The 15451-nt window shown below is 45.0% G+C and overlaps 1 protein-coding gene across 4 annotated transcripts in view; it reads right to left on the reverse strand.

Moving 5' to 3' along the window:
• Positions 1–15451, reverse strand: part of LOC143423577 (cilia- and flagella-associated protein 298) — a 67101-nt gene that overhangs the window by 1845 nt on the left and 49805 nt on the right. Inside the window, exons 2-6 of one of the 4 annotated variants that reach the window (XM_076895008.1) lie at positions 14887–15246; positions 9199–9480; positions 8253–8446; positions 7823–7902; positions 5679–5815 (exon numbers count right to left, since the gene is read on the reverse strand). The exons of 1 other annotated variant lie outside the window; for it this stretch is intronic. In XM_076895008.1, coding sequence (XP_076751123.1) covers positions 5806–5815; positions 7823–7902; positions 8253–8446; positions 9199–9480; positions 14887–15091 — 771 coding nt within the window. In that variant the 5' untranslated portion in view covers positions 15092–15246 and the 3' untranslated portion in view covers positions 5679–5805. Of the gene's footprint in view, positions 1–5492; positions 5816–7822; positions 7903–8252; positions 8447–9198; positions 9580–14886; positions 15247–15451 lie in introns of those variants that run through there. 2 more of the 4 variants (XM_076895006.1, XM_076895007.1) reach the window with 2 other exon arrangements.

Raw genomic sequence — 15451 nt, forward strand, 5'->3', positions numbered from 1 at the left:
TGCGACTTCGAAAAGTAGATGACCACGAATACTTGGTATGCCTAGGAAAAGAAAACTGGAAGGTTCACAGTCTGTATGCGCAGGAAGGGATAAGAGTAAGTTGAAAGTGGAAACGGGGTGAGTTGTTCAAGTTAGGCTCGAGGTTGGGGCGGAGATGGTTAGGTCGGAATCGATGCTTGCGTCCTTGCCTGGTTTCGCAAGTAGTTTCGCTCACGCATCCCGCATAAAGTTTGATTTCGATCTAACGAAAAAATCCACCCCTTCTACTGTCAACGCAGATATCTGTCGTAATCTGTCGAGGAGCTCGAAAAATGTTGTCATCGCTTGTAACGGGTGCAACATTGACTTTAGTGATCTTCGAAAAACGAAGCAGACCAAGCATTAAATTGATATATTTTAATCCAACGTGTCGTGTCAGCCGTTGTTCTCTATTTCGACTGATACGTAATGAAACGTCCATGCCAATATATCATGTCGTAGTAACAGCAGTGGATCTGACAGCTGATCTTAAATAAACACGTCGGTGTGCGTCCAGAAACAGGACAGAATCCAGGACGGTATTATCGTTCAACTGGCAGTCCATCGTATTGCTGGCTGTTGCGAACGTTAAACAAACTGATGCGTGGATTCGTGTAATTTCAGATAGCGAGTATGAGCTGGTGTCGTTCGTGCAATCGGTAGTGCTGGACAGTTGATAGAGATTTGAAGATATCTTTGTACGAATGACTTGAGATAAAATATTTTTTGCAGCGAAACATGGAAGTAGAAGCTCTTGCTATGCGATCGTTTAAAAAATATGATATTATCGTTCCTAAATGTTCTAGACAAAATAATCCTGTAGAAGCTAATAATAATATCGATTCGAAAAGTTTCGACGTCGAAAATAAATTTCTAATCTTTGAGAAACGAAATCTATTGGGAGTTAATTCTGGTATCACGACCGCCAACTAATTACGCTGCACTTCGAATTCTGATACGCCACTTCTGAGAGAAATTGATCACATCGCGGCAGGTAAATTGATCGTCGTGGGATACCGAAAAGCCGATGGGAATTTCCTATTAAAGCAATTCGAATCTTTGACGAGGAAATGGTCAGATCGATCGTTGTCAACTGACCTCTTTAAATGACTCGTTCAAGAAAATTCAAACGAGTTAATTCTCGTAGAGAATTCGAATAACGTAGCCGCGGTAGAATCGTTCGCATCGTATCGTCATCGATTGAAAAAGATAAGAGATGACGCGATTATTTGATAATTGAAGGATCGTTTAACGATTTAAATTCGATTGTCGTTGTAGTCCTCATAGCAAGACCTAATTGTGAGACAGCCTGAAGGAATAATTCCTTTGTAAGCTTCAGCAGCGGTTTTTGGCAAGCCGACAACGGTATTATTCTTTTCTGCTTTGTTCGATGGGCTCGTTTCACAGCGATTCTATTTTTCTCAATAAAACTGGAGGGCTCGCAATGAACCCGAGGGGCAAACTCTTTCCTTTCATTCTACACTCAAAAGCGCACGTGAATGTAATTTATTAAACGTTCAATTTTCCACCACATTCAGAAACATAAACGATCGCAGTTAGTCATTGTTTTTTACTTTTGGTAACGAATTTGACGCCGAAATAATACGGATCGATTTTGCGCGTGGTCTCTGATTCAATTCGATCATCGGAGAAAACCTCGCGTTCATTCATACAGCGTGCGGATATACGATACGACAGAATAGCGTGGAAAGGGATTCTCAGATTGCGCATCAGAATATTGGATCTCTCAAAAGACAAGTTCGATTTGAAAAATATTCGGAAAATATTAGTAAAAAGATTATATAAACTTTTTCACTTCCATATGAAAGTGTTACCTATCTTTTGTAATTAGAGAAACTAATTAAATGATTCATTTAGATAGTAACACATGCTTTGAATCATCTTGTAGTAATCCGACTGTTCCATCACAGACTGCAAGACGCCACTTTGTTCATTCCTCGTTCAAACACAAACTCTGTATGGAGAAATACAGTGCTACGCGCTGTCACCATAGATACCAAATTGTTGAACATTTCTCACTTTAATTGCGATATCTCTCTCGTTTGGATACGTTTACGAAACCTATTTTACTTTACCAATACATTCGCTGCACTTGGATTCGATAAGAATTTGTATAGCTACTACAAAATGTATCACCGTAAGCCAACCCATGTCTTGAAACTTTCGACAATAAATTCTATCGAAATCGTCGCTGTTAAATATTTAAACCTACGAACAATCGTGGCGTATGAAAGTTTCATTTAGCTCGCAAGGAGGCTCGATCGATCCGGATCGACGGAGTTCCGTGAAATTCTCGATATAAATCTTCAGCAACTTCTCTCGACAGCTAAGAAACGGAAGGTAAATCATAATTTCCGTTCTTCCCGGCGCACTCGAATAATTCTTTCGACGAGTCAAAGCATTCCACCATTTATAGCGGCCGAGAAAAACCCTGGCGACTGCTAGTCTGGCGAATAAAGTTTCCTATTCCCCAGTCCCGGTGGAACTTTTGCTATTTACGCGGCCAGCGTAATTTCTTACTTTTATAATTTCTACGATCTTGCTGAAGATCAAGACTCTCCTCTTGGCCTCCGTTTCCGAAGGTGCAATCAAAAACTATTATTGCCGCGGTGAAAACTTCGCGAAGTCGAACGTTTCAAGAGAAACTCTCAGAGTATCGAAATCACTATGATCGACAGAAATTACGTGGGCATCTTGTTGGTATTTCTTTGTGACTAAGTGGCAAAAAATATATTTTGTTTAGATAAGACATAGATTATCAAGAGAGAAGAATGAAGCAGAAATTGATATTTCGTTGATTCTTGTTGATGAGAACTGCAGTGGAAAGCCAGCAGAGTTTCATAGAATTACAGTTGTGGTTAGAGTTAATTGACTTGTGCTGCACGTTGTGCGCCACTATGCGCATTTTTCAGGCGACGATTCGTTAAATTTGCATCAGTTTCCATCGTCGTTAAATCAGATAGTATCGATTGTAATTGTTTGTGCAGATATTTCTTTCGCGTAGCCAGTGTCGGGACTGAACGCGCCATTATCTCGCAAACAAGAGGTAACTTTTTTCATCGATTCATCGAATCGCGAAGAGGTGTATTTACAAATTTTGTCGATACATTTGTTTTCGAAACACAAAGCTGTTCGAGCGTTCGATGAACGGCAAACAATCCATCGAGAATCAACGAACCCGTACAATGTACATTTGATCAAGACGATCGCGTAGGCGTCTTTTGTGTACACACTTCTAAACGACTCGATCCTGTGTATTTAAAAAAGCGAGCACAAAGTGCACAGAGACGCTATTTTGCTTAGAAACGGAGTCATTCGAACCGTGTAGATATTATTTTATCGATGATATCCGTTCGCGTCTCGGCAGTAATTGCTTCCATAAATTCAATAGAAAACTGAATTATTTATTTTCCGATAGCCATAAAAAACGATGTTGTACTTTCCAAGCGTTCGCTCACCAAATTAATTACGAAACCGTATTGCAACGAAGTATACGTAATTCAATGCAACGAAACTCTCAAGCACTTAATCCATTTGCAGCTGTTATCACATTTATGTAACCGAAGATAACATTAATCAAAATGATATTGAAGATAATTACCACTTAACCCAGCTACGTAATATTTACCCGATACATTGTAAAATTAGAATCGAGCGAAAATCTTTTGCTCTACAACCTCTATCATTAAGAACGTATGGAGTGATCGATCAATTGAGCGCAATGAACCCGACACCATCCATCCAATCGATACTCTACTGCGAGAACACGCGACGTTTCACGCAACGAATTACCCAGCGACAGATCCGCGATACCGGGTCAAAGATCACAGAACGAAAGGGTTTGGACCAGGGCGTTAAGCCAATTGATCATCGTGGACGCAGATCCAAGTCGATGGGAATTTGGCTAATCGAATCCGATGCGCGGTTCGCAATGTTTGCGCAGCTATCGCCGGGTCATCGGATGTCTTCGGTTTGTCGCGGGTCACCGATGAAATTGACCGTGTAATCATCCGATATCGACGCTCTCCGCTGTGCTAGCCTGGCCACGGATATTTATATACGATCCGCGACACACGCTCGTCTCGTCGAGCGCATTTTATGCTTGTTCACGCGCACAAAAGCCGCTCGATACTCGTGTTTCCACGACAAGGACTCAGCGTTCGATTGCATTCGACGCCCCTGCACACGAATGGGCTTTTTGGCGGCGCGATGGAATCTCGTCTACGATTTCGCAGCGGCTCGATCGATGTTTCGAGGTGTGCGAGAGTTTCGCTTTACGAAGTCGCGAGAGATGCTGGTCGATGGACGATGAACGGTCGAATACAGAGTTTCGAATGTGTAAGAAACGGGTTGATAACGGATTATGATATAATCTAGTGGTTCTTGTACAAGTGTTGAAAGTGTTTCTTACTTTTTAATCCTCGCGCAACGAAGAAAGCGTTCAAAGAACACCGGTTTACGTTTCTTCTTCGAGCCTCGCGTGAAAGGACAATTCTGTACTGTGTAACTGCAATTTGAACGTTGATACACGTTCGTTTTTAAATATTGTGGATGTTTTTTATTTATATCCTTAAGGAAGCTCTAGTCAAGCTCGTATGCTTGTGTAATATTCTGTTCGAAGTGGATAGATCGCCAGGGAAGTTGTTCGTGTAGAATAGAAGCTCATCACTGAAGCGATCACTTCGATGGAATTAACGATTCTTTTAAACCCTAGCGTTTTTCCGTTTACAGATTGACCGGAAGCCCCGCGGTTTTCTAAATGCCAAGGCGAGCCGCTCAAAGCCGTCCAAGTGCTCCATTATCGACGCTTATTTGCGCTCGACTAAACCCTGACTATTAGCTGCGGTGTAACGTTATTACTTGTAACGACAGAAACAACTGGTCGCCGATATTTGACGCGTGAAATCCCGTTCTTACCACCAATTCAGCATTGCAAATTCTCCGAGCCTCTTTCGAAATGCGTATGGTATTTTACTTTCGATGTGACAGCCATTTGATACGAGTTATCTATTTCTTTTAGATCAATTCCAATACTTCGACAAACAACCCTGCATCTTTGGTGCCTCGAAATTTCTAACTCACTTGACAACCCTCCATACCCTTCAAGCCACACCCCAGAACGTACACAGTTTCAATAGTACAAGACAGCAACAAGCACAGGAATCGACAGAAAACGGACTAGAACAGAATGCATGGAACATGTACATTCACTCGAGTATTCGCTTCGAACGAGCACAAAACGGACGCCGTTTTACTCGTGCGCTTTCGTATCGGCAATCACGCTCCCACGTGGCTGCGTCAGTCTTTATTTAGTCAGTTTGACAGATTTGCACGAAAGAAATCCCTATTGTGAGATTCGATGCCGTTAGACAAGAACCAGCCGCTGTTAGTTCCGGTTCCAGCGAACGCTCGAGTGAAATGTACACCCTCGGGTGTTTCAGGTTCACGCTTACCCCTGAATGGAGTACGAGTTGGGTATCCCATCCAGGCTCTCCCTGCTGATGTCGTCGGCCATGGCGACTTTCATGTGATGCCCAAAGCTTGCCAGGTTCTCCCTGAACGCCTCGCTGCCGGGCGTAAGGGCGCCGCTGGTCAGCGGCAGGGGTGTCGCGTTACTCCCATCGCCTTCCGCCCCGTCCTCGCCCTTATCGCTGCCCGACATCTTGTCCTTGTCGCCCTTGTTGTAGATCTTGAAGTAGGCGATGAAGATGTATATCACCGAGATTATGAAAGACGGTATCGGAATCGCCAACGCGTACACCAGATTCATGTACACCTGCGGGGAACACGTGACGCATGGAACCAGAGGTACGCTCGAAGCCAGCTTATAATTCTCTACGACATCGAGGAATATAGGGGAGGATCGAGAGGATCAAGGATCGAGTTATCGCGTGTACATTGGAATAAAATCATTTTTATATTGCTTCGTTTCCTCGATGAGAAAGCTCTTTCCAAAATCTCGATCTTATCGTCCCACGTAACGACGAACGAATTTTCTCGTCGCACGGTCCGAACCGCGTCTCGAGCGCGTCGTTAATTTACGAAAGTGACACACGTACCGCGGTAAAAGCGGCGAGCTCTCCCAGAGACGGATCCACGATGTTATCGTCGCTTTATAACAGGCTGAACGAGCGCGCGCTCTCTTTCAACCCTTGGTGTCTCCATCGCTCGCGCGGATTCAATCCCGCTGCACCGCTGGAGAACGGGTGAACGAGAAATTTTCTTTTCTTCCGGACAGCGCGGCGCGAGTTTCATCGGGCACGATGGTTTCCGTCTTTGTCGTCGAGCCGGGCATTCAGCCCGGTTGAAACGCATTGTTCGCCACCGTGGAGGCGGCTACGTTTCCGTAAACGTAACGGAATTCCACTGTGCCCCGCGCTGCCGGAAAATCGTTTTCCACACGCCGAGATACATAGGCTGGATCGCGCTCTTCCCACCCGTGACACGTCTGTTTCTTTTTAACAGCTCTCTGTTATTTTTCATCGACGCTGCGCGGCAATTTGCGCTAGTAATTTTTTCAGACCGTCTACTCTTACCGGATAGATCTACGCGATTGTTACACCGTGATGTACAATGACGAAATTATAAATTATATATATATATATATATATATATATATATATATATATATATATATATATATATATATATATATATATATATATATATATATATAAATTCTTCTTTTCGTTTTTTCATGTTATAAAATTTGCGATAACTCAGTGTCTTACAATCTTATCCGATATTCGCAAATTGCAAGTTAAAGAAGTCTCGCACTACGTGGTTACGTTAAAACCGTTTTCTTCTTCCTTCAATCCGATGAAATGATCATCGCAGTTTCCATAGCGCAATTATATTCTCGTTACTCTTTTCATTCGATTCAGTACTTTTCAATTTCATCTTTCGGGACATCAAATTGGCGAAACTCGAGGCGCGCAATCGTCCTCCTTCTTCGTTTCTGCTCATTGATGCCGTCGATGCAGTCCCTATCAATTACTCGAGCACGCGACTCCAGAGCTTTGTATCCCAATTAAACCAGATACGGATCTCCGTTAATAACGAGGCACTGTTACGCACTTAACCATTTACTGTGGGTAGGGACGACGGGAACACGGTGTTCCCTGCATAATGCGCTACGTCCTCAATAGGTACCCGCAGTATCGATTCACGGTCCGACCGTTCCTATCGGCGGCAAACTCGTACGAAAGTCGCACACGTAAAGAGACCACTTTCGCGTGACTTGTACGTGCAAGCACCAGGCGTAAATCGGCGGTGTCTAGAACGCGGTAACCGGGTTACACCGCGTGGCAAAGGATACGTCACTGCGACGAGATTCGATCCCTCGCCTCGCTCGATGTCGATCCGACGCGTCGAAGTCGGTTCCTCTAATTGAAGAGACTGAAGAAGGATACCTCGTTCGCACGAGGCAACGATGGCATTGCTTAGAATGCTCTGATTTATTGAGAAGTTCTTTTAACGTTTCACTCGAAGGTTTACTTTTAAATTCAGCACACGTACCACCACGTATCATTCGTTTCCTCGTTAAAGAAGATCGAGATTCGGGAAAAACTGTTTCTTCGAACCGGTTATGCAAATACCCATGAATGCGAGCAAGAGATAATAATAATAATAGTAATTCTATTTCATTCCACTGAAATTGTCCTAAATGAAAGGGAGAACGAGGATGAGAAAGGAGGAGAGGGAAGGATATCCTCGTGCCCTTGGGGTGTAATAGAGAGCAAACGTGGAACGTAAAGTAAAGCCAAGTGAATTATACACATACGAGTCAGACGTCGGTGCAACCGCGCTGCATACGCAAGTGCAACAACGTTCCGCTCCAACGAGCACTTTACGCAGCAGACGCTACGAAAATGCAAAGTAAGTACACGTACAGACACGAAATACATACAGGGTGTCGCTGAGAACGATGGCCATCTTAAAGGGGGAAACGATGATTTAACACAGTGTCTAATAAAGACACTATTATCACTTTAATTTGTTCTAAATCTAATTCCTCGAAGAATACACGCTGTACGTAGCTGAGAAATGGAACACTCGCAGCTTGAAAACTTTCATGCAACACACCTACCCCCGAGTGTACAAGAGCCCCAATGCGTTATGCTCATAAAACATATCCCGTTTTATTTGACTTAAGAGGGCCATCTTTTCACGGCGACACGTAAAACGGGGGAGTAGAAAAAACGTAGAGAGACCTCCCACATGTCGAGGTTGCTGATGACTATCCCCGGGTCCACTTTCGAGTAGTAACAGCTAAAGTTCTGCCCTATGACGGCGTACTGCATGTAGAAACTACTGCAATTCACTTTTGGAGGGTATCCACAGCCTTTTACGTTGGGGAACAGCTTGGCCCCGGTGAAGTACCACTCGGAGTCGTTGCCCATGAGCCCTGCGAACTTCGCCTCGTTATCATCCAGTCGCCTCGCCCTCCCGTCAACGGACGTGTCGTGTATTACGATCGGAAAAGGGCGAAATCCGACGTTGTTAGTCTGTCTCGCGCGGTAATACGGTTCGCGAAACTTCCCCTCGTTCGAGAGGCCACGCCGATTCGAGCGATAATGAATTTTGCTGTTTCGTTAGTGGAACGTGTTGCACGGTGGTTGGTCCGTTCTTGTTTGCCCTAGCCACCCGACCTCTCATCCCACTGGCCAAGTCTTTTCGCGGCGCGCTTCCACGAGGGGGTGCGCGTTTTGACATTTAGGAACTGGGTCGAAGGGACAGCCGTGTGGGTTCGCCGGTGTTTTATCGTCTTCGTACATGATTCTCTACTTAGACGCAGGAAAACGAATTTGACGGGCAACGACAAACACATTTGTTGGCCGTGGTAAACACGCACAACTGTCCACCGTTAAGAAGAGCATCGGTACTAGAAACGCCACGCGAGAGTTTTTCCACCCCTCGCTTCTTATCTCAATTCATTAATACATTCGTGCGATCGCCTCATAAACGTCCAACGCACCGTCACGTTTCCACCAAACGAGACAATCCTCTATTACCTTTACGTTCTATATAGAATGTCCCAATCTTCGTCATTGCTATTAAACGAACGATCCAGCGTTCGTGTCTCGACCGTTAAATAATCGTCCATCGCGTATAGGGGAAGGGTGTAGGCGTGTTACGTCAGAGGATGTTGCCATGTACCTGTGGGGAAGGGTTTCGGCAGTCCTGCTTCGTCGTCCTCGGCGAAGTCCTCCTCGAAGTCCTCGATGTAATCGTACTCCTTCAGGGAGCGCTCGTAACGCGGTCTTCTCGTCGTCGCTCTCTCCTCGTCATCCTCGACACCTCCGACTGTACCTTCGCCCTCCCCGTCGCTGTCCTCGGACGTGTTCGTCGGCAGCTTGTAGTTGACGCGTATTTGCGTGCAATCGTACAGCTCCTTGGTGCAACCTTCTCTGCAGGACGTCCAGGAGCAGTTGCTCGTACCTGGACTCAACGGGTCGTTCATGGACTCTCGTGGGGGCTCGTCAATCACCAGGGTAGCAGATTTCAGGGTGTCGAACGTGATGAGAAACGTGGGATATCACGCGAACGCCGAGAAAATGTCTCACGAATTGAACGGACTACGTGTTACAACGTTGGACAAGTAACGAAGGTTCTGCGTTATTTTGTCGGCGTACATCGAGTGATATTGTAAGGCGGGAGATAGCGAAGAGACGCGAGGGGAGTAAGCAAGCTCGGGAATTGAACGCATAAATCGTTTAAGGGAGAGGCAAGAGAGAAGGAAGCGAAGCTGACGAGGGAGGAAGAATTCACGGCGACTTCTTCGAGATTCTCGAGAACAAGAAGACCGTGGCAAAGTTCTCGACGGAGTCCCTGAGGCAGGTTACGAAATCCTCGCCCTGACCTCGTCTTCCACCTCGGGAAACTTTCGCGGAGGCAAACTCCAGCAATGATGTAGTTGACGTACCGGGTCACATTTTTGGATAACGTCCAATTTCGCGAGTTTCCAATTTAAAACGCGCGTGATTACGATTCGAGTGCTCTCGGGGAGCGTTGCTGTGCTCGGACCCAGGTACGGGTAGCGTGAAATTCGACGATTTCGAACGAAGAACCGCGATCGATAGACGCGGGACGATAGTTTTATCGTGGGAGGGTAAACAGAATCTCCATAAATTCGAGTTTTTGAGCAATCTGAATGAAACCGCGACGAGAATTTTAAATGGATTCTCACAGGCTAGCGAAATTGTATTGCTCGCCCGTTCCTGAAAGCGACGGGCTACAAAACTGTTTGCGAGCCTGCGCTGGCGTACTAATTGTTGCAGCACAGCGTCGCGGCAACGTAATTCGAATTGTTAATTAATCTCGGTCGCTAGATTGTTCTCGCGTGGCACCGTAACTTCCGTGCACTTTCTTCCCTTCGCAAATTTGCCCTCGAGTTCGTGTTCCCGTTGAAATCCTATTACGTGGCATCAGTTATGCATGCGTAATAGCCTTGTTGATAGTTACCGTTCTTACTTGTTCAATCGCATTCCAAGTGTTTGCGTTGGACGAACAATATTCATACAAGATTTATAGAGAACGGTGAGCACGAAAATTCCATCCGCTGCGCGATGTAATTTAGTCTCAACTACGTGAATATAAAATGGTAGAAATACACGAGAAGATTAAAAGTCCACTGATGGTACCTACGAAGAGGAGAAGTGGCAACTACAATAATTAATAAAATATGAAACGACCACGGTAACCAGCACTAAGATACAAAGCGCCCAGAGGAACGAAAGTACATTTACACATCAACGTATCAACACTTCTGGAATTTCATTCAGGACACGAATACTCGAAATATCGCTACATCGATACATTTCGCATTTCGCAATTCAATTGTATCGTTCAATGAAACGGTAGAATATCAATTACAATATTTGCAAAGGGTAAAAACCTGGAGCGACATTAAATGTGGCGCATCGACAGGCGTCGTCGAACGTGTACGAAGGATACGCAGACGTGTGCACCCCGACGAGCAGACGTCGAAGCACTCGAACGTCGGCGAAATCCCTGCAGCGCACGGCCGCTGGCATTCGACAGAGTACCTGAAGTGTAAGCGACGAGGGTGACGAAAGAGCGAAAGAGCACAGTGGGTGGCAGGAGCACAGAGGCGGGCACACGTTCGGATCGCTCGAGACCGGCTCGAATGCCGTGAATACAAAGACACCAGTTGCGTCGATCTTAGCCTCGTCTCGGTCTAGTGGCTCTCTAGCGGCGCTATTACGTCGATATATCGATAACGCCGTCGTTTACCGAGCTTCCAGGCGACACGTCCAATTTGCGGAGCCCGTTTCTTATCGCGATCGTTCCCATCGATCCGCAGCCCGGATTCTAGCCTCGCACAATTTCGCGACGATGCGTCTAGACGTTAATTAGAGGCCGGCCGGAAAGGTCTGTACTTTTCGAATCGATCGGGAGGAGTCCCACCCTACCGAGAGGAGGGTGATACACGCTTTCAACGCGACGCGAAGGGGAGACTGGAGATTTTCAGAGTTATTATTAGGCCACGAACGTCTACGGGGACTGATATTTTTATAAATACGCAGTTCAAGAAATGGAGCTTGATCAAGGGGTTCGTACACCTCTTAAATATTGCAGGGACAAGTGTTTATCCAACGAATGATTCTCGGTGTATCTTTTCAAATATTTACGACGAAATGGACGCTGAGAGTTTGCAGAACTTCTGACGTGTCAGTTGCAGCGAGTACGAACAATCGATCGCGTGTTTTGTAACTATCAAACATTCATAGGGACAGCAGAGTTGTGCGTTTTCAATGGCGATCGATAGTATCGTACGTAAATAACCGGCTAATTATTCAGAGGAACGTCCAAGCTTCTGCGTTGTTTGAATATTGTCATCTGTTCGTGGGGGAAAGAGTTTTTTTCCTTGAAAATTATTTACGCCCACCAGAGGATCGAAGGCGTGATCTTCGAGTATAACTTGATAGATGAATTCGTAGGGTTAGAGAAATATCGTCGACGAGCATTACGACCGCCACGTGGTTTTTCAGGGCACTCGAAAAGTTGATTGACGTATTGGACGTGCAGCTAATCACCCCGTCACACGCGGCACAAACGTTTCACAGCCGAGGAAGCTCACCCGTTCTATCGACCGTTCTTCCCTCCCGTTTTAACCCTGCTATTTAAATCTCGTCTCCATGAAAATCAACACCGCTGTATCCCGCTGGAAATATCGCCGGAAATCAGACTTTCGAGACGGTTGATTATTCAATTAATTCTATGGCGAATAATTGCTTTTCAATTCGATTGAAAGCACTCGATTCGTGGTAGAAACGTGAAATGATCAAATTTCGTCAATGTTTTTCAGAGACTGAAGTTCTCAACTATTATATTGTGAGACTAGTACAGTAATAGAATTATTGAAGTGAACACGAGAAACATCGATGCCTTATCTCACTATATTGCGTCGAATAAGTGTACGACGTTATCGTTTCTCGTTACCCGTGCAAAGCGCAATCGTAATTTTCCCCGTGACTTGTGTCTCGCGGTTAGTACCAATTTTATTTGCATAAAATCGCCACGTGAACCTCCTTTTGCGATGATCGTTTTGTCTTGCATACCCTTTCTTTTTTAATCAAGTAGATGGCACAACGACAAAATCAATAAGCTATCACAACAGCTACGAACGCGTATAAAAGTAACACTCGCGTGCAAACGGTTACAGGAGCGATATCTAAGCGTGTCACTCGTATCAAACATTCGCGATCGAAATGAGCAATCGTTCCATAACAGCGGAAAGATGTCGCGATACGCGTCTCTAATATTTCACATTTATGTTGATGTAGTTTCGTGAGAAGTGGAGAGGGAATTTCAATATTATTGCAAACCCTTTTCTGATCGCGATTAAAATATGCGAGAAGAGTCGTTGGAAAGTATGAAAATATTCTCGTGCACTCTCGGCAGGTTTTTTTACGTTTCGAGTGAATCAATTTCTCCGCAAGGCTTGGATCGCGTGCTGTCCAGCTGTATTCGAGAAATTCATGGTGTATTTTCTTCTGACACATGCATACTGTGTTCAGCAGAAACTACCGTGTAGTAGGACACTGATAAATTATTCATGAAATTTGTTTTCACTAAAAATCATATGTTTCTCTAACATAGAGGACTACGTATGAATTGTTTCTTAAAATTGTCGCTGAAACGAATCGTCATTAATTAAAGAATTCGTTTTACCTTCGACAGATAAAAGTTACGATGAAATATTCCTGCGCGATAGAATAAATATAATTCGAACGTCACGACATCGATTTAGGGGATGTCGGCTCGTTTATGCAGATATTTCTGCCCTTCTTAAATAATCGACGGAGGTCGAACGTCTGCCGACCGAGAACTCGAGATCGCCCCTCTCGAATATTAAATTAAATGTCATTGCCTCCGTATCTGCGATCAGATGTGGATTATTAAACTCGGTGCGCGAACTGTCGAACGGCTGTCTATCAAAGCAACCCTCGTTACTCGGCCCGTCTCGAAATAGTTTTCTCAATCATTCACGCAAATCGTTTATTCAGCCGGTGACCCTATTTCGTGAATTGGAACGAGAATCGATTTATACACACCGTCGCACTTTGCATATGTATCCCTGGCTTTTCCGAGTTTATAACGAATTACATACTTTCAACGGCGTCTCGAAATCACTCCAGGTCTCTCGTTCGAGGGTTGGCAAGATCGACGGCGAAACGTTCTCGACGGAAGCCGGCAAGTTTCGCCAGACGAACTTGAGATGTACATTTAAAAAAACAATAACGTTGGCTAATTAAGCGAAATTTAATTGGCAATCGCGGCACTTCGCGTTGGATGGGGCCTGGAAAATTAATTACGAACTTGGAAACTTTGCACTGGTGAAAGTGCAGGAAGTTTTAGTTGGAGTTGGATTCCCTTTCAGATTTTATTCGGTTATCCATCGATTGGATTCGTTCATCGATCGGACAAGAAACAATTAAGTGTTCTATGAAAGACTAGAAAGCTTTCAGTTCGAGTCTCGATGGTCCACGATGAAATCCTGTGCTACGTATTTGAAAGAGATAAATATTGCGAAATGCGAAATGTATAGCTAAAGAAAGGTAATTTTCTTTTTAACGCTTTCTATCCACTAAAAGAGTAGATATTCTTAATATTATTCTCTCGCTTAACACACCAAACACCTGACATTTAATCTCACACGGTGCTTGTATCGTCTGCGACACACACGAGAAAATATCGAGAAAGTGCATAGGGGTAGGAAAGTAATAAGTACAGAGAGAAACACGATTCGTGTTATCATCGACGTTTTGTATAGATCAAAGGATCGTTAGAAAGAAGTGTATCAAATAGGTCGAGATGAAATCTACTCGAAACGTTCAAATACGCCTACGATAAAAGCGTCATAGGATGCTTAATTATGCTAATGGAACGGCCTACAATGATCGAAATTTATCGAAGAAATTGCACGGAAGAATGAAAAAAATTAAACTTCAAGCGGAATATATTTCTGTTACATTCACTTGTTTTCCTTCCACCAAAAAGAAAACTGACTAGATTCAGTTTTTCAATTACCTGGTGGTACAGGATTAGTTCAAACTCCCTGATAACCCCACAGTCTCCAAAGCTGGACGTACGTAACGCTTATCTCGAGATCCTCAAGAAGTCACTTGAATGGTCTCACCTTTCCAGCGATCGCTTATTTCTGAGAATCTCGAAGAGACGACGAAGAGCACGTGCAGGTTGCGCACATGGGACCTCGATTTTAAAGGGGAACCGTTTCGAAACGTGGGATCGCATGCAACCACGTCGATCAATAGGGGTGTGAAGGAAGAGTTGGTGAACGACGATGACCGGATTGTTCACCTCGCCTGGACTCAACGTCGATGGTGATACACTCGGCTGGCCGAACCTCGAACTGCATGAAGATGGTGGTGAAGGCGGGGTCGATGATGAAGGGGACCAAGAAGAGGAAGGCAAGAAGGCTGCAGCCGCAGAGGATGACGAAGAACGCGGTCATGTAGAACAGCAGCTTCTGCCGTAACGTCTTCTTCTTCTTTTCCTCCGCCATCTCGGAGAACAAACGGCAGTGATCGTTTCAGGGATGCACCTAGCTGACGTCGTCGTCGTCGTCGTCGTCGTCGTCGTCGTCGCCGTCGTCGTCGTCGTCGTCCTCGGCGTGCTCGCTGTCCGTCGTCGCGTTGGACGTCGATGAGGCGAAACGATCTGCGAATTGGTCTCCTGTTTCACGGCACGGCATTTGCTTTGGTATCGCGTTACGCGGGACCGAGTTTTCTCAATGGAGGCCAAGGGTTGCTCTTGCTCGAGAGATCGGACGGGTTTATAAATTTCGTGCTGATCTTGTTTGAAACGGGTCAAGGGTTATGATCGATTGAATATTTTGACGGACGGTTACTGCGAGAGGGTTTCT

This window comes from Xylocopa sonorina, chromosome 5 (genome assembly GCF_050948175.1).
Source record: "Xylocopa sonorina isolate GNS202 chromosome 5, iyXylSono1_principal, whole genome shotgun sequence".
Classification (NCBI taxonomy): Eukaryota; Metazoa; Arthropoda; class Insecta; order Hymenoptera; family Apidae; genus Xylocopa; species Xylocopa sonorina.